This window comes from Ricinus communis, chromosome 4, assembly GCF_019578655.1.
Source record: "Ricinus communis isolate WT05 ecotype wild-type chromosome 4, ASM1957865v1, whole genome shotgun sequence".
Taxonomy (NCBI): domain Eukaryota; kingdom Viridiplantae; phylum Streptophyta; class Magnoliopsida; order Malpighiales; family Euphorbiaceae; genus Ricinus; species Ricinus communis.
Genome location: NC_063259.1, coordinates 25,171,468 through 25,195,554, shown reverse-complemented (window position 1 = coordinate 25,195,554; position 24,087 = coordinate 25,171,468). Strand labels below are relative to the sequence as shown.

Below are 24,087 nucleotides of genomic sequence, written 5' to 3'. Positions count from 1 at the left end.
ATTGGGATTCTTTTATGCCTTCCATATTCAATTGTCTATTTAATTAGAGATTGAGAATTCGTTCGTAATTCTATTATTATTATTATGTTTTGAAATTGATAATTAATTATTAGTTCAGTGAATTAATAAACTGACAAATGACCAATTATTATAATACTTAAGATATTATGCCAATTTTCTGTTGAGTTTTCATTTTCTATCATAATTCCCTAATTGAATAAGACGTTAACCCATCATTAGTCTATTACATGTAAATTTAATATTTCCCTCACATTTCCTTTTTCTCTTTATATATATATATATATATATATACAAAGTTATAATTATTAAAATTTTCTTGAAAGCTAAGAATCCACTCACTTGCCACGTGAATACAAACATAAATAAAAAGAAGAGAGAAGTATTGAGTCTATTGACCCAACTCAACTCTCCTTTCCCAAGCAATCTCTACCACTTTGTGCCTTCTCAACTCTCCTCTCTCTTTTACTATATTCTTCCTTTTAATTGTTGAATTTCTGTGTCACTTCTAATTGTATTATCAAATTCTTAATTTCTGTTGGAAAGTTTTTCTAGTTTTGTTTTCTTGTTAATCCTGCCTTTTTGTACATCTGCTGGCACTAAATGCCCAAAATCTGAAAAGGAAAGCTTGAAACAATACTTCAAATGCAAGGATTAAATGATTTCTCACATGAAAACTTCTTCTTTTTTATTCTTTCTTACTATGATTGACATTATACATATTGTACCCAACCTAGCAAATATCAATAAGAAGCAGAAAAAGGCAATCAATGAAATTATAAGGTACTACTTGGCAAAACAAAATAGAAGAAGCTAGCTAGCCTCAGGGCCTTTTAATGCAAATTGTAATTAATAAGTTAACTCATTATGTCAATATCTTACCTCATAAAAATAAAAATAAAAAAAGTTTCTAAATATCAAAAAGAGAAAAATAGGACCAAAAATTTTGTAAAAAACTAAAAAGCCAAAGGCTCTTTGTATTGGCCAACTATACTAAAATAAAGAAAACAATGACATGAAGCCAAAGAGAGAACTCACTGCTCATTGTTAAAAACAATGATCAAACAACTCCAATTTCTTTTGCTAGAAAAATAAATTTTGTTAGCTTTTTAGTTGGCCTATCTAATTCATCCAAAAATAACCAACCCTCTAAAACTCCTCTAACCTACCATAGAGCAAAGACACAGAGAGAAAGAAAAGAAAAAAGAACCTTTTAAAGAATTCTTGAAATTAAAAAGGAGAAAGACCCATCAATGCCTTGCACATTACTCTCGCATACTACCCATTGCTGAAAGCTTCATCTCTTGCCTTTCTCCTTTCCTTCAATGGAAGAAGATCATAACTCAAGAATTCCAATGGCGAGAACAGGCAAGATTATCAGAAGATCGATCCATACTTTCCTTCAAAACTATCAATACTTCACCTCAGGTTCAGCTCTGCTTGCCTTACCTTTCTCTGTCTCAATTCTCCTTTCACAAGCCTTGTTAGTCCCTTCCTCAAATTCTCTTTTTCCGACAGTACACAGTCGCTTGCAGGCTCTTTTTCGCGCTGCCGGGTTCCCTCTGTCGTCAGAATTCTTCACCATTCTCAGCCTCAAACTCTCCCAAACAATCTCTTCATCAGTTTTTGCACTGCCCTTTACCCTTACTTTCTTGCTTTTTGCAAAAGCGTCAGTAATTCAAGCTCTCAACAAATCTAAACCAACTTTATCATCTCCATCTTTCTCTTGCATCATATGCATTTTCAACCCTCTTCTGCTTACCTATATTTTCAACACATTCCTGATCATCTCCGCGAATGCGACAGCGTTCTGTCTGTTATTCCTGTCTTTTAACTTTCTCGAAGGGTTTGGTTTCTCTTCACCCAACAGCTGTCTCCTACTCTCAGCTGCTGGAGCAGTTCTTTACTCGATCATTCTTGCCAATGCACTTATAACATGCAACTTAGCATTAGTTTTATCCGGCGGAGAAAAATCCGGTGGATTTATGGCATTTTTGAAGGCCTGTGTAATGATTCGCGGAAGAACTTCAACAGCACTGTCCCTTGCCCTGCCTGCAAGTATATCCCTGGCAGGAATTGAAGCTTTGTTTCAGTACAGAATTGTTAGACCTTACAATCATAGGGGCCAGACGGCGAGTTCGTTGATGGTTATGGAAGGGATGCTAATTGCGTACTTGTATTCAGTTTTTATTGTTCTTGATACTGTTGCAACCTGCATCTTCCTGGAAAGCTGCAACAGGAATTCTTGCATAGATCAAGAAGAAGGTAGGTTTGCTTACAGGATTGAAATTTTAGAGGAAGATTATCAAGGTGGTTATGTTAGCTCAAAGGCTACGCAAGAACTTCCGTAAATTATAGATTGAAAGAAATACACAAGATCAAGTATTTTTTTCTTGATATTTTTTTTTCCAGATGGATTCTATAGAAAGCATCATTTCATTTCGTGATGGGAACCAGGTTACTTCTTGGAAACAATAAAGATCAGCAACTGAGATGATACTCATGAACAAGAAGCACTGTTGAAAAGGGAAATGCGTATATACATGCACATTTTATCCAATTTCACTCTAAATTCTCCATTTGATTTCATTTCTTTTTCCTTTTTAGTTTTTTTCTATAATTTGTTACACTGTTTATTTATAGATTGGAAAGTGTTATTCATTGTTAAGTTAAAAAAGGTTTATTTATTTATTTATATTGTTGGGTTGATGTAATGAAATAGAACAGATGAAGAAGGCAAATCCACATTGTAGATAGTACTGAGTAATCGAGAAAATGAAATTTCAGCAATTTTTTAAGTACAGAACCAACAAGAAAAACTAATATTTTGAGGCATATACAAGGGAATCATAGCTTGGAATTAGAAGTAAATTAATCAACTTTGGGAAGAATTCACACTTCTTTTTCATTATATCTCACACTAAGTCACTAACAATTGCCTAGATTGCATAATTCAAGCATCATAAACATATTCATCAAGTAATGTTTTCCTTCTTTCAATCTTGACTAGTAATCATGGTATGTTCTTCCTGAATGGGGGTGGGGCAGTATAACTTGAGTCATTTTCAAGACTGTGAATTTACGAATCTGATTTACTATAAGAAGGTGACTATAGTATTCCTTTTTTTCATAGAGTGTCAACATGGTGTAATTTTACTTGGTGCAAAGTAGTGATTCGACCCCAAAACTTCTCGCTACATGTTTTTATCACTTAAGTCAGGTCTCTAAGTAATGCTAAGAATCTGATTTAACGATTCTAACTTACAAGAAGTAATTAGCTGATGTCACATGTTTTGATAGGTTTAGTTTAACAATGATGTGTTAGACAAAAATTCGGGTAAATATTTGTGTGGGGTGTAAAAGAATCGCACCTCTTTGGTCATTTATAAGTTAGATGCAAGATTTGGATGTTACAATTGAGTTTGTTTTTGTGCATGTACAGTTGACTTTTCTGAATACTTGAGATTCTCTACTTTTTCTTGTCTGAATTCAAAATATCCTTGTAACATATCAATTCTTTTTTTTATTATTTATTGTACTATAAGAGAAAATCAATAATCAAAATTAATTTTTAGCAATCATCCAATGACTAGTAAGAGAAATTTAAAAAAAAAATAAGTAAATAAAAGGATATAATTCTAGTATATGACAGCTAAAACAATTAATGGATATAAAAAAAATAATGAGCCAAAAAAGAAAAAATAATTTAGTCTAATAAAATTTCAAACTATAGCGACTACCTGATTGGATGACTTTCATCAAGCGATTCAAAGATTTAAGTTTGTATTCTGAGAGAAATAGTTTCTTGAGAATATTCTTTTAAGAGCGTCCAAATTCACATTTTGATTAAATTATTTTTTCTTTTAAGAATAACAAAAAAAAAGTCTATCTATTTAGCTTTGAGGTTAGCTATAGCTCTATGATTATTGTTATACTAAATAGAAATTACTATCACCGTTGACCCCTTTATATTGACCAAAAAGCATGTGTTTCAATAACAACTTACAACATTTACAAGACATGAACATTATAAATACATTGTGAAACTCTCTAATTACTAGTGTTCGATACTACGGAGACTGAAACGCATTACTAAAACTACAACATCAACATCCGAACGAATCGAACTCTTTTCTTACGGAATTATTTTCCATCATCATGTCCTATTGAACGAAATTAGTAAAAGCAAAAGAAAAACAACAACAAATTTGCAGTGAATTAATAACATCATTTAGTTTGTAACAGAATAGTTGTTTGTGTTATAAACAGCATTGTCAAGCCGAGTTTCTCTCCAATGAATTAATCAGTGTATGGAAGAACATTTGCCTTAAAAACTCAAGCCATCAATACCAACTTTCACCAATTTAAGTGGCGAAAGAGAGAGAAGAGAGATGCAGATTTTTAGATTTGAAGCTTGTTAGGAATCTCAATAGGGTTTGAATTAGGGATTTTAGACTTTTAGTTTCTCTTCCCTTTATAAGTATAGACTTTTCTTATTAATTTATTTATATTATTTCTCTTCACATAAGTAACATTATCTATTTTTCTTCATGCACATGAGTAAGAACATTATAATCATGTTTTAACTTTCCATTCTAAGATTTAGTTTAAGATTACTATGATTGATAAGATTTAATCTGACCTGAAAGTTTTCTTTGTATTGAAATCACTAATTGTAGAGGAGCTTCACAAGATCTGAAAGTCCACCTTTCATTGGGAATTACCGGATAACAACATTAGCAATAGCCAAAGCAAAAACATAAAGAAATAAACTCAGCTTTTTAGAAGAAACTAAAGATATATAATGAACGCGTAAGCGGGTGACTAAAGCTAAAGTAAAAGAAAGAAGATACAAGATTCGAAGAAACAAGAAATTTCTGAAACCTATATTTTCGCTGTTATAATACAATTACACTGAGAGAAACCCGCCAGCTAATAACTCTATCTGAACCTGAATATCTATACAACATCTTTCAGGACGGGTTGTCAAAATTTTAGCTAGAATAAAACCTACCAAGAGATTAAATTCACTGCCCTATATGTTACAAGAAAAGAATTGAATCTAATGTTAGCAAAGGGTTAGAGATTTGTACATGGTGTTTCATGCTGCTACAGTGCTTTACATTTCTCAAGGCGTCCGCTCTGCTTCTGACGAAAATCTCTGCCAAATCAATGGCAATAGCCACCAAACCCAATCAAAATCACCTATCAGCTGTTGTGGTGAAGGATCGACCTGAGACTACAAAATTCTTCCAGAAAATGATGCCAGAGGGCCTACTCCTCGTCTTAATAAATCATGCTACGTCAGCATTTGCAGCCACTCAACTTAGCCAAAATAGGATCCGTGTTACATCTAATGTGTTGGAACTCATTGATCATCATCTGATTTAATGACCTTTTTTTTTTTTTGTACATAATTAAGCTCCACGTGCCTCAAGGAATAGCTTCTTTTACCTTGACTACATCACCTTGTAGGCTTATTTCACGCTATAATGGAGCGTGATGGAGCTAGGATTGGATAAATTTGACCAATCCTCAGCAGCAATTTTGCCGCCATTTAAAGGAAAACATTGCGGCACAAATCTGCTGTGCTGGGCGGAGGAGCTCAAACTGCCGTGCAGGGTAAGGAAGATATCAATCCACAGCTATTTCCCACTCTTCCTAGTAAGATCTAGTCCCCCCTTCGCCTTCTCCATTTCAGCCTCCTTCTCAGCTTTCTTCTTTTCCATTTCAACCTGCTTCACATTTTCTTCATGTGCTTTCCGGAACAACCTCACAAAATTTAATAGGGTTGCGGTAACTGCATGATCATTATGGCGTTATGGACCAATATAACCAGCATAAACAATAAAACAAGACCACTCTAGGATATTAATATGGAATCACAAAACATTATTTTCTTTAGCCCTTGTGCTTTCTCTTTTCCCCTTTTCTGGATTCTTTCTGAATTAAATCATATTTGCTTATTTACTTTCTTCTTATTGGCAAGATTCTCTCCAAGTTGTTACCATTTTTTGCTATTTAACCAATCCCTTTCAAAATGTACATGCTACCTATGTGACCTATATGCAGGTAAAAATAGCACCCTACATCGGTATAGTAACACAGGCAATGCTTAAATCTCCTAACAATTACTTCTAATAGATCAAATAGCACCAAAATACAAATAACTTACCTTGCTCAAATGGACAACGTGCAGGATCCTCACCAAAATATTGTGCTAGTGCATCAGCATTTCTACCCTGTGCAGCCCCAGAATAGAAGATTGATGAGACCAAAATGACACAAGGAATGGTACCATACAATATTTAATTGGAAATGTAAGCAAATTACCACAACTGCATAAAGATTTGTCACAGATTTCACCTCCGTCTCAGCAACAGAAACAAATTCTTTCAACGTCTAAGAATTGGTACAAAAACATGTTAGCACATAATATGTTCACAAGCAGTAAAATCTGCAGGAAACAAAATATGAATATATATATATTTACCCCCAACCTACAATGGTGTCATCGTAAAAGGAGATCCTATTAGGTGATAACGTCGAACTCATAACATTATCTAGTTAAGACCAGTTCTCTTAATGCCATATAAATTTCAAGTTTCATTGCACATGGATATCATCTTGATGCATTCAGACAGCGGCCATATAATCAATCTGTTGCTTCTTTACCTTCCTTAGACAACTATTTAATATGGCACGCAATTTGAAGGAAAAAGGGAGAAGAAATGGCAGTAGATCATCTACACACTCTAAAAAACTCAGAATCAAAGCAGAAATCCTATTCTTGACAAAAGGATACAGTTGAGAGACATTTGATCTTCAGAAAGTAAGAATTTCAGCAAATATCTTCAGTATAAGAAACCAAGGGGACTCTGAACCACCAAATTAAGAAATATACAATATTATAACACTATAACGTCAACCAACAGCTTTAATGTCAAGAGAAGCAACATATTTTATATATCAATGAAACACAATACTGAATAACAAAAAAAAATTTAAAAAAGAGACTACCTTACGAAAAACTCCAGAGACAGGACCATCATTTTCTGATGCCGCCAGCTCCTGTTTCACCTTTTCCAGTCCCTTAATTATAGCTTGCATTTCTTCTGCTAAAGACTTTAATTGTATCTGCAAGCAACCAAGAAACAAATCTAAGATAATCTGACAAGTGACAACAGCCTTTAACTGTCAACTAATGAAACAGGCTGAAACCTTGGTTGCAGCTTCCAGGCTAACAAAGTCCAGGTGAAAATTTAGAAGCGCTGGTGATGTAGCTGCAAGTGACTGAGAGTGAAAACGAATTGGCAGTTGCCGTTAACTTTCAAACTTCAGAATAGCAAAAATATATGCAGCAACATACATAAATGATGGAAGTAAAAGAAAAACTGAGAATGATACACTAACGGCCCATTATATACTTTTCTTTTCTGGGAGCTGTTTCCTAATGCTTCGGTAATTTGACTGTTAATTTTGACAAGCAAACCTTGCAAACCTCAATGTGATAAAACTTCAATTTAACTCATAACTTTCCAGCATTAGAAGGTTTACTGAATCAGAAAATAGCATTTGAAATCCATTAAAAGAGCAAATAAATGAATTTAAAATTATATAAGTACCACTACTGATGCCCATAAATTCAAAAAATTAAGATCTTGACTGTCACACAGCATCCTGTGCACAACCCTCGAATGTCATATAAAAATGGTATCTTAAAGTGACTTGTGCATTAAGATCCATCACTTTGCGTCTAGGAAAGTATAGCTCATTTTCTGTCTAATGATAATACAATTAAATTTACCAATATAGATTTCCAAAGTCCAGTATGAACCTAATGTCTTTTGCCAAATTCAGTGTCACCAAGGTCATGTACTTCAAATGTTGAACTCATAAATATAGTGATCACTATCCTTTCCCAAATTACCTTATTTTTAAAAACAGTTATTAGTTGTATGCTGTAGATTTTCCACATGTTCACCATATCGACCAAATTCAGAATACACAATCCTCCAATCAATCAGAGAAAAAAGAATTCTGCATGTACTTTACATGTTAATGAACAAAAAGATAAATGACTACATATAATGACTATACCCTGCAAACAAAATGCATGAGTGTCATCTTGCTATTAGAAGCCCGGGTATCAGTGAGTTTGAGAAGACTGTCCAACTTGAATCCAATTGCCGAACCTGTAAAATCCAAAGCATTGGCACTTCACATCAGTCGCATTAAATATAGCTGTCTCTGGAAAACGTCTTGCAAAGTCATATTTATGAGCAGTCAAACAAGACTTTTGCAAAGTAGAAGGCAAGGCCCAACACTTGTACATGGCAAGAAGTCAAAGAGGAACCCAAAAATTAAACAAGCAGCTAAGTACACAAAGGAGTAGCATTTGCCAAGCAAAAAACTTTTTTGTCACAATCTTCCAAAAATACATATTGGTATTATACAGTGACAATTATCACATAAATCTAGAGAGATGTGGGCGCGTCAACGTCAAAGTTTTGAAACTAATGATGCCTAGAATATAGGCTGAGTTAGGCCAATAAAAATCAACAAACTGCCCTCTAGCTCAAAAGTTACTTACCCCTGGCAGTTCCTTGGTTCAACGTATTGCCTAAAATTAGAATGAACCTCATAATCTCCTTCAACTTGAGGGAACTTCGAACCTAATTAAGAGATATAATCAGGCATCTGGCTGAAGAAAAGGAAGTACCAATCTGCACATTAAGGTTCACTATTGTTGGTGGCGTACCTCTTCACATGCAGAGTTTACTGTGTTTAAGCTCTTCTTAAATTCTGATATCTGAGGAAGAAAACAGAAATAAGATGATTGCAACAACAATAAAGAAAAAATAAATAATAATATGGGGGAATCCTTAATATGTTAAATTAGACTACCAATGCGGATACCAAACCTGAGAGTTGAATTGAATCTTGAAAGAAAATACTCTCAATTTTGACTCAACACGAGGCACTTTCATCAGCTCCAGAAAATACTACATGTAAAAGCTATATATAAATAACTCTGAATATTTTGTTTTGGAATATCAAGGAAAGACAAAATAATGAATGCACACAGCGTGTTTAGCACATCTAACAGGCAACACCAAACTTTTCTATATCATGTAAGGAGAAAACAAAATCAAGAAATGCTGTATATTCCAACATATAGCTTTACAATTTATGTGCTATAGAACAGCAAGCACTAAAATATCCTAGACCACCCAATTCAGAAATGGCCTCTACTCTAGCAGTTGAATCAGCTACGTAAGCAACACGATCTAGTCAGATGTAATAGTTACATCTATTATAACTACAATAGCCTGTTCTTTCTTATTTATGAAAAACAACTCCAAGTGATGTTAGATATCTTAATCATCAATGAGACTCTATCCAAAAGCTTTCATCGCTATCTTCATTAAACAAATAAAATCAAAATCATACATTTCGGGCATATATGCCGATAATGCCATAAAGGCGACCATGCTTAGTGCAGCCCCAAAACACTTAAATAATTCAGGTCTGAGAACAGAGCCCAAAATGTCAAACTGCATTGAGATGATCTTAGGTTGTTACCCTTCTATCTAGCAAAAAATACTTCCGAAATCCCAAAGAAAAGGGAGAACAAGAACAAAATGGACCAGCTAAAGTAGCCCTGGGTATTCAAATTTAGAAGTTCAGATTCTTGCACAAGTTAAAGCTCACATATTGACTTCAGGATACCAGTTCAAGTGTAACATCTAAAGAACAATAGGACTAGCACCAAACCTGCCTAACATCAAAGAAGCCAACTGAAGTCATGATCTTTTTGCTTAAGGCATACACCAGTGTACAGGGAATTTACTGGTCCTATGTTCTATGTAAAAACTATACTTTATTTCAGAATTTTCTAATTTTGTAACAAGATCGTGCCCAACTCTTAGAAGCTATATCTAAGTTAAGAGGTTCATATTATTGAAAATGCAATTTTATATTATCCATAAAAACATCTTACTACCTAATGATGTTTTGGGTTCTCACCTCTGCAATACCTTTCCATATTGTACTATTTTGATTGACCTATTTCTACAATTCTAAAAATGGCTACATCCTCCAATAATACAAAACTCCCTTATCTCAGTATAAAGTTCATTAGTTATTCCTGCAAAAACAAAAAACTGCAAGAAAAAAAAAAGGAATCACTTCCCCTTCCAGGTTGCCCATCATTTAGCTTTAGACCCTTTAGTTTACATTAGTTCTCCAGCTTTTGACTCAAACATCAATGTCAAACCAATTTGTCTCATATTGCAAGTATATGTTTCTCTTTTGCAGTTCTTTCTCCTCGTCGATGACAGAATCAAATGTAGACATTATGCTATAATGTTATGCTACATTCAAGAAAAAATAAACAGCCTAAAATGGGTTGGCCTCATCAAAAGAAAACTAAAGCAGGTTAGACAAATACATTCTGTGTGGCCAAAATTCCTAAGCAAAATTTAAATGAATTCTTGGAACAGTCGTGCAGCAAGTCTATGGGTGCAAAAAACCGATGTCGATCTCTCAAAGAAGAGCAAATAACCCAAGAGCAAGAACTGAGAATTGAGAGAACTGATATGACTACAATTAGCCAAAAGCTGTACAATCACAAATAAAATTGATAAGCAGACATTGCATACCTGTTCACACTTTCCCAGGTTTTCTTTGTCTCCAGAGTAATTCTATTATTGTAGAACAGCATATGATCAAACTTCTAATATTGAGCTTGAGATATAATTGCTAAGATATGTGAAAAAGAACTCTAGAATAGCGAACAAATGTATAATGAGAAAAATTAGTTGCCTAAAACCTCACCTTGAGAAGTTCCATCTCCTCTTTCGTAGGACAGAATTTTATAAGATTTTCCACTTGATCAGCATCTAAAATTGACTCATCCATTGCTAGAACTGCAGCCTGAAAACATGCAGGGGGGGTAAAATGCTATTCGTGATCCAAATGACCTTAAATTCAGGGAAAAAAGAAAAAGAAAAAGAGGCTGCCCTTTCAAATTGACCAAAGAGAACCAACTAGTATAAAGTAAAAAGTAGCAATACATAAGATATGGCCAAGCCTTATATCTCAATAGAAATCATCCAACAAACAGAATCTGTTGTGAAGGAACATAATGCTGAAGCAAAAGAAGAAGGTAGCACAATTGGAATGCAGATTCATAATATTTCTCACAGTTTGAAGTAGTAAATTGGAAAGAAATCTAGGATGAAGCTAATCAAGGTATCGAAGTCAAATATGCATATCTCCAAAATTCCATCCTAAGAAAACTAACTGCCTTCATTTCCCTACAGTGGTTATATGGAAGCCCTATGCCAGATTATCAAGTTCCAGTTTCAAATTAGAGAACCAATCACATTCTGAACCATGCAGAAATTTACAGTCCTCTGTACCATACAGAGAAGTAATCGATGTGGAAGACTTTAGGTCAACAAGCATGATACGTATGGTCTATCATATGACATCCAATTCCATTTTCCTATAAGAGCATGCATAACCACTTCCACAAGTGCTTTGGAAGAGTATTAGAAGTAGTTTTCCCCTCAGTTAAAGGAGATGACTTTCAACATAACACCAAACGAGCATAAACCATATGCTATTGTTCCATCGTGTACTTTAAGAGAGGGATTACTCCATCTCCCAAACACAGAAATATTATGACATTGTTAAAAATAACACCCAAAATAAACGATAATCACCGCAAGAGCTTTGATGGTGTCTCTCTTACCATCATATCAGATAATGGCATCTTGACTTTTGTGAGCATAATTTCAGTGTTATTGGCCCTCCTTAGGTCAATCTACAACAAAAAACGAGATTATTAATTTGTAAGAAATGGTGTAAAATTTTCAATTTCAGGATATTAGACAGACTCATCATCATGATTCTATCTAAAGGGCTGCATTTGAAAGTTTTCTAAAGTAAAACAACATGCTTTAACATAAGGCAGCAAGAAAGCACATGGAATAGAATTCAATAAATACACAACAAGAAGTCCTGTGGTCAAGCATCTGTAGTGCATAGGCACACATGCAGTAGATATAGGAAAGAACAGAAGCGTGCATAAAAACAAATTCCCTCACCATTTTATTCACATTGGTTACAGAATCCAGTGGCAATTGAAAGTCAACCCAGCATATACAGTCATACATATATTCTTTGTCCTCCATTCCCCAAAATTGAGCAAAATTATATGAGATCTTTAAAACAAATCCTCTCTTACAACTTCAACCCAAGCTAATTTAATTACTTCTCTCAGTTTAATATTTAAAATTTAATTAAAATAGTTGCTGTCAAGCAGTCAAAAAAATAATACTTTTGCCACATTTCATCTTAGTTATGTATATCAAATGCTGGAAAAGAAAAATACTGGCATTGGACATTTCAGCTGCTCAATTTCAATCTGCATGATCTCACAGTAAAGCACTATCATCAAACAGTTCTAACACTTGATTATCCATGTCCCTCTTCTGTATTGTCAATGTATTTCATCTGTCTGAATAAGTGATTATACATGTGTATTCTTATCATTTTACTTCATCTACACTCTTCTAATGCATACTTCCATTCTTTCAGCTATTCAATTTCAATCAAAATGATGCTTACAGTAACCACTAATACCAAATCCATTCTTCGCTTTTGTGTACATCATCTGTCTCTCTTTCATTGTTTCCAGGAATTTAACTTTTAGGATAGTAATGAAAATTAATAAAATAAATGAACAATTATATCCGTCAGTATCTGATTCAAGAAGAAAGATAACTTTAAAACATAAATTCCATTTAATCATAATGAAACATTTTGACACAGGGCAAGCAAGTATAAATGCTGCATGTCTAATAGCAGTTGAATTTCTCGACAACAAAAATTGCAACTAGTAGTTTCTTAATTACAACAGGCAACGAGAAGGCTGAAAAGGGGGGGGAAGACAGTTGACAATCAGAGTTCATTGCATGAAGATAAAAAACCTAGGAAAAATCCTAGAATTAAAATTGAATGATTATAGTACCAGGTGAACTTTGTCAGTTTTTGATCCAACAGACTTGCGTCTTCCTCCAGCTTTACCAGAATCAGCAGCTTTTGGGACTGTTGCAGAGAAGAGACTCTCTAGCTCTGACACATCAAATTCCGGTGCACTATGGCACAGGGAGGCAACATAAGCATATAAGCATAATGAAAACCAATTAGGCCTATACAATAAATTTCCATATCAAAAAAAGAACAATGGCTGTAATTACTAATTCGAAAGAAAAATTCATAAGAGAAATTACAATACATTTGGGGCTCCGCATGTCTTTGCAGCTCCTCCCACAAACTTCCTTGTATTGCCCTTGTTACCTTGCTCCAATGCAGAGGCTTTAAGGAAGATCTTCTAGGTGCTGTGGCAGTTGAACCCATCCCAGGAGGGCGTGAATAACCACGCCCTCTTCCAGAAGCTAAGCCTCTTGTATCAGTTGCAGCTCCTTTGGCACCTAAGGGGGGAGGTGGAGGGGGTCCAGCACCTGGAGGTCTAGGTGGAGCAGGCGGGCCAGGAACACGTCCTCCAGGAGGAGGTGGGGGAGGTGGGCCTCCACGTCCAGGAGGAGGTGGGGGAGGTGGGCCTCCACCTCCTGGAGGAGGTGGCGGAGGTGGCGCTCCACGTCCTGGAGGAGGAAGCGGAGGTGGCGCTCCACGTCCTGGAGGCGGCGGCGGGGGCGGGGGTCCACGCCCTGGAGGAGGCGGCGGGGGCGGGGCTCCACGCCCTGGAGGAGGAGGCGGCGGGGCGGGGCTCCACGCCCTGGAGGAGGAGGCGGCGGGGGCGGGGCTCCACGCCCTGGAGGAGGAGGCGGCGGGGGCGGGGCTCCACGCCCTGGAGGAGGTGGTGGCGGGGGCGGGGCTCCATAGAAAGGAGGAGGTGGCGGAGGTGGAGCTCCACGAAATGGAGGTGGTGGTGGAGGAGGAATGCTGCTTAAGTGAGGTGGTGGGGGAGGCGGTGGAGCTCCACGTAGTTGAGGTGGTGGCGGTGGTGGCGGCGGAGACCCTTGTAAAGGAGGTGGTGGAGTCGCTCGTAAAGGAGGGGGTGGTGGTGGTGGTGGTGGTGGTGGTGGTGGAGCTGCTCGTGAAGGAGGAGGTGGCGGAGCTGCTCGTGGAGGGGGTGGTGTTCCACGTGCTGACGATGAGGGTGTTGTGGGAGGTGGAATCCCACTTGAAAATGGTGGTGGTGGAGGAGGAGAATGAACTCCTTGATATGGATAAGAAGGTGGTGGTGGTGGTGGTGGCGGCGGCGGCGGCGGCCGAGGCGGCAGCATAGTACCACCCATAGGTGGAGGTGGAGGCGGAGGAGGAGGTGCAGTAGGAATCTTAATACCACCAACCTTTGGAACAGTTGATGCATTAACAAGTGGAGGTGGTGGAGGTGGCGGCGGCGGCGGAAGTGGTGGAGCACTTGAAACTGAAGCAGGGACGCTTGAAGAATACACAAACTTCCAAGGGGTTGGAGGAGGTGCAGGTGGCAACACCATCCCAATATTCTGCCTATTAGATAGAGGTGGGGGAGGGGGAGGAGGGGCCGGAGGGGATGCATGGTATGGAATTATCTCAATATTCTGCCTACTGGAAAGTGGGGGTGGGGGTGGAGGTGGAGGGGGAGGAGGTGCTTTGCCTAGAATCTTGGGTAGAAAAGTACTGCTAGAAAGAGGAGGTGGTGGGGGTGGAGGTGGAGGTGAAGGTGGAGGTGGGGGCGGGGCTGGGGGGGACAAGGAGGTATCGTTTTTAAGCTAGTACAGGTTGGTGATATAGCTGGATGGGAAGTAACCTCACCTGAAGCTGAATCTGCAAGAGTGGTGGTATAGGATGGAGCTTTTACAGGAGCATCCACATTAGGATCTTTTGGAGAGACACAAAAGGCAAGAGCAGGTGGTGCACTGTTATATCTAGATGGTGGATGTGCTACAAGATTTGAATTGGCAAAAGGGACTTTATTAGGGGGAACCCAACGAGGCACGGTATTTGGCCTTGCTTGTTTTCCATTTGCTCCTTGAGGTTCAAGTTCTATGACTTTCTGTTCCACTACAGTTGAATCTGCAGCAGGTTTTTTGTTCGAGGTAGTTTGTCTCCCAGGGGAAGGCGGCATTACCTTCTCCTGTTGTTGTCTACCAACATCAACAGTTAACTTTAGCTGAGGGAGCATGAATTTTGATAACTTTGTACTATCATTTTCTTCGTCAGCTTTATCTTCCATCTCTTTGAATTCTCCACTCACATATTCCGCCACTTCCTTCATTTCTTTAATTGTGGACGAAAGCAAGGATTCTAACTTTGTACTATCGTTATCTCCATTTGCTTTATCTTCCATCTCGTTACAATCTCCACTCCCATCTTCCGCCACTTCCATTATTTCTTTATCTGTGGATAAATCAACAGGAACAACCATTGATTTATCCCCATCATCCACAACTATGTCTTTCACTGCTTGAAAATCAGGATCCACCTTCTCATCCACCTTGTACTTCACATCATCCACGGCTATGTCCTTCACTGTGTCAACATTAAAATCCTTCTTTTCATCCACTCTATGATTTCCATCAGCAAAAGTGTCCTTAAACACTTCTTTATGCTCTATATCAACAGACATGTTATCATGGTCTGCATGAGTATCACAGTCCCCTTTTGCTTCCTGCGCATCCATCAGATTGCTGAATATCTCTTCAGCCTCAAAAAACTCCTCTGGTGAAGCACTGTCTAGCTCATTCCCATCTTCATTGGAGACAACTGTGGTGAGTTTAGGCACAGCAGCATCACCATCCGCAAATAGTACCTGATACAGATATGAGTATGCATTCAAGTTCTACAGCTTCAGAAAAGTGCTCTAACAAAAGAATAACAACAACCTACCTCTGCCTTAAATTCCTTTGGAAATTGGTCCTTGGCATCCCACATTGCGTCTATTTCATCACGACAAAGCATCAAAATATTTGCCCTAACAAATGCCGTATGAAACATAACTCTGAAAATCATCTCTTCACGAACAAGATCTTCATCTAAATGGATGCATTCAATAACAACATCCCCCTGAACACGGCAGCGGACATCTATTTTCACCAGCATACATTCTTCCTGCAATTAAAATTCATAAGAACAACTAACAAAGTAAGCACCTCACCGGTCATTCTCCATTGCAGTTGAACAAACTTAAGTATTACCTGTAGGTAATGCCGGACATGTTTTTTTGTCTTTGAAGTTGAGAAAAGAAGCTTAGAAGTTCTATTGGCTGGTTTTGAAGAATCCTGACCAAAGACACGTACAACTGGCCTGCAACCTTTACCCCCCTCAAACAATGGAAGGGCCCTAAGCATCAAACAATCTAAAACTAAAGGAGTATCAGAAGGAGGCCAATCAGAACCAAGGTTTCTTCTAGAGATGTACTGGAGATATCTTAGTTGTGAAGGCTGTGGATTTAAAGGAGATAAAAGATGAAGCAGTTCTTTAGGAGCTTGCTTGTATACCATTTCAAGTGTCTTTTGCTCTCCAGTATACTGTTTCCTGTACAATAAAAGACCTGCAAGCATGAAAGCAAGCACAGGCCATCCCCCTCTTTCACAATGCATTAACAACACATTTTGCTGGCCTTCTAAGGACAGCCAACTTTCACTAGATCGAAGAAAATGATGGATCATCTCTAACGGAAGCATAGGACAACCTTCATATTGACGAGGATAATCCATAACTGTCATATCGTATTGAGATAAAATATCTGAGATTTGGCTCCGCCTGTCTCCTTCTCTAAAGTTAAATACCATAAAAGAAGCATCAGGAAAATGATCCTGCAATTGTGCCACAATGCCACCCAAATACACTTTGTATTCATCTTCTTCCAAGACATCCGTGGAGAAGCAACAATCAAACACTACAACACCAAAGAAAAATCAAACCAAATTTAATGATTCATTATTCATACTTAATTACTCAACTTCTAAAAACTTATATTGTTAGAGTTATGAACTTTATCTACAAAGAACGAAGAATACTACAGCTTCTGAAAAATGTGCTTGATTGCATGTATAAAACAAAATGTTACAATAAATAAAGCCGCAGAAGCTCTCCTAACTAACAAACTAAGCATTGCATTGTTTCAAAATCAATGCCAAACTCTAATTGAAAAGTGAGATTCTAAAACCTAATTGAGCTCGAGAAGCATTGATGCAACTTGAAATGCGAAATTAGGTCAGAAATTGACAAAATGCGAGGCAATTTTGCAAATAATCAAAATTAGAAAGAAATTTAATATATAAAAAAAAAGTGCAAAAGGGGTTACCGTAAACGCGCTCGGAGATCTCCAGAAGCCGATCCGGCGGCTTCCGGTAAAAGAAGCGTCTGAACAGCGCCATCTGATGGCGCTGTTTCTACCCCGATCGGATCCAAAACGGTTGAGTAGTAACACAACAGGAAAAAGAATCAAAATTGACCCCAGAATTACAACAGATCCCGAAATTCTCCAACTCAAACCAACCGGTTACCTCAATCAAATTTCAAAATTCACCGCATATCAACGCAACATTCACAATTATTCAAAGCTTCTCTAGATAGATAGATAGAAACGGGAAACTAAAAGAACCAGCGACCAATGAGCAGGATCAAAAGAATAAATTTAAAAAAAAAATGGGAAAACTAAATTAAATTAAAGAGGAAAGGTTAATTTTAGAAATATTATAACATTATGATCCTAAATAAAATAAAATGTATTAGAAAGAGAGAAGTAGAATGTGTGCAAAGAAGGAAGAAGAAGTGACAGTAGAGAAGGATCAAGGTGAAAAATGATGATTGAATTAACGATTTTGAGAAATTTCCTTCGAGAAAACAAACAAAAGGAAAAAAAAAAGATTTTTGGATTAAGAGAGAGAAGGCAAGAAAGAGAGAGAAACGTAGTGGACTGAAAAAAAGAGAATACTTTCTCTCTCCAAACAATCCCTAAATTTTTGGTCGGTCTGGTCTGGTCTGGTGTCTGTCTCGTTGGGCTTGCTGGCTCGATTAATCGATCAATTAATCTGTCATCCCTTTGTACATGTGTTGCTCTGCGCGGCTTCACACGTGGCATTTCTTACATGCATACCATATAGAGCTGAGAGCCAGAAATTTTGTATTTTTGCACACGCCTGGACTGGACAATCACCTATGCGTGTGCGTCATGTTTTTTTCTATATTGTAAAAAAAGAAAATTACTACAAAAATCAACTGTTATTATTACCGTCCAGTAAATTTTTGTAATATTAATCACATATTAATATATGAGTATTTTGTATATAAACATTGATAATTGGTACGTATTAACTTATTTAATACAAATAAACCAACAGTAAATAGTAATTATTTTCGTTACTTTTGACTAAGCCTTGGCTAGAATATTTGGCAATGTCATAAAACTGTGACAAAAAATGTACACGTAATGAATGTGTCGTTTTAATGATTTCTATGAGATTGGCCCGCTCGCTTGTTTCGAGATGTTTCTCTTATTTCCTAAAGAATTATGTGCTGTGTATAAATTTTAATTTTATTTTGCTGCTTCCACAGCTTTTGAAAGATTGGAGATTGCCAAATATGAAAATTGTATGATCTTATATTATTAATGTAAATAGTACCATAATAATAAACAACATAATGGATCATGCCCTACATCAAAATTGGGTTGATTTATATGTATAAAACTTTGTGCTAGGGTTCAACGGTATATTTGTAAAACTATTATAGCAATCAATATTCTGGTTGAATTTGGATTAAAATCTTGGTTTTTGATATAAGATGATAAGTTGTATTATAATCTGATGCTAATTAATAACTTCTAAATATATATTCATATACATTTTAAGAGATAGAGATAAGTTTTCCACAAATTAGTTAATTAATTCAAAGTTTATCGTATTTTAAGTTTGTAATTTAAATTATTCTTCTTAGAATAGTCATTTTTCTTATTAATTGCAAATTTAATAAGCATGACAAATTTTTAAATGAATTATTAATTATCTTATTCCTATTTGATAAAAAAAAAAACATAAGAACAAGAAATGAGAAGAGACAGAAGAAAAATAAACGAAATAACTAAAGCTAGAAGACAATAAATTACACAAATACCACAAATCACAGTAACCCCCATAATACGAAGTAACTACTAGAGTATTTAATTATTTACTCATTAAATTCCATTAGTGAGTTACCAAAAAATTAATACCATAATTTGTCATTAATTATTTACTTAATAAGGTAGATGCCAATCTTTCCTTTTATAAAGAGAAAGAAGAAGATATATCATCATCACTATCATCATCTTAATGGGCAGAAGAAGAGATAAAACTTCAGCTAAAAGCTAAATTGCACACTTTACTCTAATCTTGCACAAATTTGTACTAAGGCAATACAATTTCAATGCTAGCATGTGGGGAACATTATGATTTAATAGGAAGAATAGAAATTAGATTTTGCATGGCAATTAATTCAAAGTTAGTAATACAGTTATCACTTCTAACTTCTTAAAATAATGATATTTCCTTCTTCTTCTTAATTATGCATGAATTGAAGATGAGTGGATGACAATTTGTATTCTTAATGGAAGAGTAAGTGGATTTTGATTCCTTAAAAAAGTAACTTCTAAAAGTAATGATATTGCCATTTTTTACCCAACTTTCTTGAAAGTTCTTTGTCATATGATTTAAAAAAAAATACCACATGACATTCTTCTTTTCTTAATGGAAGTATAAGTATAATTAACTAAACTTTTTATAGCTCTACGTGTGAAATAATTATAGGGTATGTGATTAAGATTATGGCCATTTTGAAGTTGAAAATTAGGGAAGATAATTTTGCTTATATATGGCAAAATATCCTTTAAATAAGTTGGAGAAAATGGCATAGATATGACTTCAGTTATAGTGGACTTCATTTTATTAGTAATCATTCGAAACATGGTAATATATTGTTTTAAAAAATATTTTCTTTAAAAATAAATTAAAAAAATAATAATTTATTAGTTCAAAAGAAAATAGTTTCAAAACATAGAAAAATAACTTCCTGATTTGAGAATGAAAAGTTATTAAAAATTTTAATATTTAAAAATACATCTATTAAATTTCCAACACTTATTAAATATAAAGACATATAAAAAAAATTCACTATACAAATTCTTTTAAATGCAATCTCCTCTTTTGCTTCTCTTTTCAAGTTCAATAAATCAAATCCAATACACATATGAGATGTGATAATATATATTATTACTTCTGAAAAAATAAATATAAACTTTAGTCAACTATTAAAAAATATTTTTCTAATAATTCTTAATATTTGCCAAAAAGTTTATATTTTGTTCTAGAAAATAATAAATATCCTTTTGCAAAATAAATAAACAGAGGATGAAAATAACAATCTTAAACAAGAGTGGCTATGTCTCGGGGAAGAAAAAGTTAAACAATTAATTAATTAGACATATATAAATAGATTAATTGTAAAATACTTTTTAATTTAATATAATTTATAGCATTTTTAATTTTTGTAATTATTATGAATAAAATTATTTATCTTATCAATAAAAATTAGTTTTATGATATATTATTAAATTTGTTATATAATTTGATAAATTAAATATACAATCTGGACTGAATTTTTTTAAGATTATATTAGATTGATTTTGATATTATAATTTAAAAGTTGAGAGAAAAATTGTAAGTTGAATAAAGTTTATTATTATAAAATAGTATAACATTGCTATAGATTTTAAATAATTTAATCGATATAAATATGAAAAAAAGTAAAATAAATAAAATTAATTAAATTCAATACTAAATTATTATTTGATTTATCTACTTTTCTTAAGGCATGCATTAGAGTAAAAATTTGAAAAAGTAAAAAAAAAAAAAAATTCTTTTAGGAAAAACACTTCCATATTGTTTTTCTTTGAGCTCATAATTTCTATTTTCCTTTGATCTCCATTCGGCACTTTGCCACCGGCCACGTGCAAATGGAACCATCGTCCCATGGCGTTAGGTGCCTTGACTAGACGGCTTGTCGCTTAGTGCATCCCCAAATCCCAAAATCGCAGAACGCATTCTCAAGGTTATTTTGCTCGCCTCCAGTTATCAATCTTTCTCGAAACGTTTTTCTTTTTTAATTATTATTATTTTTTTTTTGCTTTTTCGCTTTGAAAAAACAAAAAAAATCTATAATAATAACAATAATAATCATTTTTAAAAAAAGTGCACTTCCAACTTTGTCTAACGTGGTTTTGGATCCATACATCATTGCTCACGTGCTCTCACTTTGTCAAGGCTTATTACAAAACGCTCCCTTTGGTTTTCCTAATTACATATCAGTTTTTGCTTTTCTAAAGAAAAGTTTACTAATTTAATCCTAAGGTCTTATTAATTAATTTACAGTTTAGTCCTTTAATTATAAGAATTTTAGAATAATACTACATTTTTTCTTAATATTTTAATTATACAACATTTTGATACTTTAGATTATAAAACAAAATTAATATTTTAGTTCATAAATATTATAATTATAGATTGCAGAATATAAAATTGAGTTTTTCTTAAATATATTTTATAGAAATTAAATTTGCTAAGTTAGACTAAAGTGTACGTATTATAACATTTACTTATGTCTTCTCAGTTTTAATTTTTCTCTTATTTTTTCCAACTAGTATATTTCAGCTGTTTTGTGGTCCATTCGATGATTTTTTATCAACTATTATGGGCAAGGACAAAGACGTGTGAGAATCTTTTGGTTGAGACCACCTGGATATTGTGGTCCATCAAAGTACTGAAGTTTTTCTCGTAATTGTCGGCTCAGTTAGTTTGCATCATCTGTTTGCTCTGCCAGGACTCATCTACTTGCACTCATTCAACCCACTGAAATAATTTTAAATTCATTTTAATTTTTTTCAGCTAATTTCCTAACTTTAATATATTTATTATTTATTAGAATTAGGCAACAACTTTATTATACTACAAATTAGTTGAAAAAAATGGAATAGACTTAAATATATAAATATATATGTATTTATTGAGATACCTTTTGGTCAAAAATAATGAATCGACATTACATAATTAGTTTAATTGATTTTATTTAATTTTTTAGTAAAATAAATGAACAGATATCAGTAATTACTTTCATTGTGATATTAATATTATTTTTAATTGTTAATTTATCAAATAATAAAAAAAAATTCAATAATTCATTAACATTAATGAAAATTTAATAACTCTTTTAGTAATTGTTGTAACAATAACAAAAAAAACAAATCATCTTCATATAATTAAATAAATAATAAAAAAGAAAAATAGATTTCTAATTATTTGGAAAACAATATATAAATGGATAAATAAATGATTAATTAGGTTGGTAGAGTAGCGTTATTAATAAGGAGGGGACCCGTGGTGAAACGGTAGTTACTACGTAAAGTAAAATACGTGGCAAGAGGCGATACGTGGTTTAAATAACTGAACAAATACAATACGTATATATATCACGTGTATTGTAAGTGTCTTGTACTGGGGAACAAGTTTGGCGCTAATATATTATTGTTTTGGAATGTGACTAGTGTTTAATTAATTAGTTAGTTATTGACCAGCTTTCACTTGCAGTGTTCTTTTTTAAATAAAAAGTATTAACAAACTGAAATTACTATAAAAATAAGAGTCACATGCAGACTTTATTAAAATTTAGAAGTAGATTTTAAATTCAAAATTCTCCATTGTTTGTTGACTGTAACTATTACTTTTACTAGGATAGATTTAAGGAAAAAATAGAAATTGCAAAATTAGTTTTATAGTTTTCAAAAGAAAAGGGGGAAATTCAGTGTAATTGAGGAACATACCGGTGGAAGAAAGGAACCACGTGGTGAGTGGTGAAGGGCTTTGAAAATCTGATGATCATGGGAGAAGGGGAAGCGGACGATGAGATGTGGGGGGGGGGGTCCAAGAGGATGATTGTATAGCAGGCACAGCGTGCTTGGCATGTGATGAGAGTAGAGTAGTATTAAGGGAAATATTGAGATTAGAATGTCAGGTAATGGGAAAAGAGGTGTAACAGTAATTTGGTGCGAGGAAATGAGGAAACCATCATCATCATCATAGGTGTTTGTTACAATAATTATGCTTATGCTTAAGACAGCTGCTTTTATTGCGTACTCTCCTTGTTAACTGAGGACCACTTCTTATATGTTTTTCTTTTTTCTTATATATAATTTTGTGTTAATATTTCAAAATAAGCACTTATCAATATAATTACCGATTATATACTTTGTGGAAATTTGTAGTTAATCACTAAAAATATGATTAGTTAATTACTTGGAGATGAGATATTCAATATCTACATTAAATTATGAAGCTGTGAACCCTCTACTCATGCTCTCTAATTTGGTATGTCCTTTAAAAAGCAACATCATCAACAATTAATCTCTAATTTGAACCCATCATAGGAGGAAATAATTAGAAACCAACCTCTTTAAGTAATTTAATAGTATGTGATGATCAGATAATAATTTGAATCTCCTCATGAAAGTATATTGACAAGAAGTTCTCATCTCTATATACAGTGAGAAATATATAAAAAGATAAATACAAAAGGTCAGTAGAGCAATGTGGACAAGAATGAACCTAACCACTTCACTGCTGTACCAACAATTAGATTGTTTTGAAAATGGTTTTTTTATAAAACTCTTGCCAATGTAATGTAATGGGATTTTTTTATTTTTCTTTGGGACCACTTAGGCTGAAAATTCCACCATCAAAACTGGTTAAATGTAAAATCCTTGGAGAAGTTAAATGAACCTCCTCCCCTCCAAACAGAAAAGAAAGGCCACACCCAAATTTATATGTGGTGGTGACATAGTGACCCAGAAATGGTCCCTTTCCACTTTATCATGTACAATGATGGAGTTCCTCCAAAGGGTCAATTACAAAAATCCAGCCAAAAGAAATGGACTAATTTGCCCCCTATCCTACCCTATATGGGGTAATGCCCCTCCCCTCCTCTTTAATGGGTTGTGTTGTATGTTTGTGTCCTCAGTTG

At 34.7% G+C, this 24,087-nt stretch overlaps 3 protein-coding genes across 5 annotated transcripts; 1 reads left to right on the top strand and 2 right to left on the bottom strand.

The window, feature by feature from the left end:
- Positions 1 to 601: 601 nt before the first annotated feature.
- Positions 602 to 2,709, top strand: LOC8263390. 2 transcript variants are annotated; one of them, XM_025156557.2, is made up of 2 exons: positions 602 to 1,446; positions 1,537 to 2,709. In XM_025156557.2, exons 1-2 carry the CDS (start codon positions 1,344 to 1,346, stop codon positions 2,367 to 2,369), a joined length of 936 nt encoding a protein of 311 aa, XP_025012325.1. In that variant the 5' UTR covers positions 602 to 1,343; the 3' UTR covers positions 2,370 to 2,709. The 2 variants fall into 2 exon arrangements, with proteins under 2 accessions (XP_025012325.1, XP_002514717.1); XM_002514671.4 differs by having other exon boundaries at positions 620 to 2,709.
- A 2,166-nt stretch (positions 2,710 to 4,875) lies between these two features.
- LOC8263389 (formin-like protein 20) lies at positions 4,876 to 14,558 on the bottom strand. The gene is given in 15 exon segments (XM_002514670.4): positions 4,876 to 5,818; positions 6,194 to 6,260; positions 6,352 to 6,420; positions 7,039 to 7,155; positions 7,240 to 7,311; positions 8,119 to 8,213; positions 8,612 to 8,693; positions 8,780 to 8,830; positions 8,943 to 9,023; positions 10,683 to 10,724; positions 10,858 to 10,956; positions 11,780 to 11,851; positions 13,061 to 13,187; positions 13,328 to 13,817; positions 13,820 to 14,558. Coding segments are annotated over 15 exon segments (2,352 nt in total). The 5' UTR covers positions 14,553 to 14,558; the 3' UTR covers positions 4,876 to 5,663.
- Positions 14,559 to 14,685: 127 nt separating this feature from the next.
- LOC125369814 (formin-like protein 20) lies at positions 14,686 to 18,056 on the bottom strand. Of its 2 annotated transcripts, none has more exons than XM_048373060.1 (4): positions 17,345 to 18,049; positions 16,233 to 16,936; positions 15,925 to 16,146; positions 14,686 to 15,847 (listed from the first exon to the last, which is right to left on the bottom strand). In XM_048373060.1, the coding sequence occupies exons 1-4, from the start codon at positions 17,415 to 17,417 to the stop codon at positions 14,693 to 14,695; spliced, it is 2,154 nt and encodes a 717-aa protein (XP_048229017.1). In that variant the 5' UTR covers positions 17,418 to 18,049; the 3' UTR covers positions 14,686 to 14,692. The 2 variants fall into 2 exon arrangements, with proteins under 2 accessions (XP_048229017.1, XP_048229018.1); XM_048373061.1 differs by having other exon boundaries at positions 15,531 to 15,801; positions 17,345 to 18,056.
- Positions 18,057 to 24,087: the final 6,031 nt, after the last annotated feature.

Bases quoted from the DNA above. Each gene is read 5' to 3' on its own strand.
- LOC125369814 (XM_048373060.1), bottom strand. From the start codon at position 17,417: ATGGCGCTGTTCAGACGCTTCTTTTACCGGAAGCCGCCGGATCGGCTT. The intron at 16,937-17,344 runs GTAACCCCTTTT...TTGGTGTTGTAG, and splicing joins GATCTCCGAGCGCGTTTACG to TGTTTGATTGTTGCTTCTCC. The intron at 16,147-16,232 runs GTAATACTTAAG...TTTTAATTGCAG, and splicing joins ATGTCCGGCATTACCTACAG to GAAGAATGTATGCTGGTGAA.
- LOC8263390 (XM_002514671.4), top strand. From the start codon at position 1,344: ATGGAAGAAGATCATAACTCAAGAATTCCAATGGCGAGAACAGGCAAG.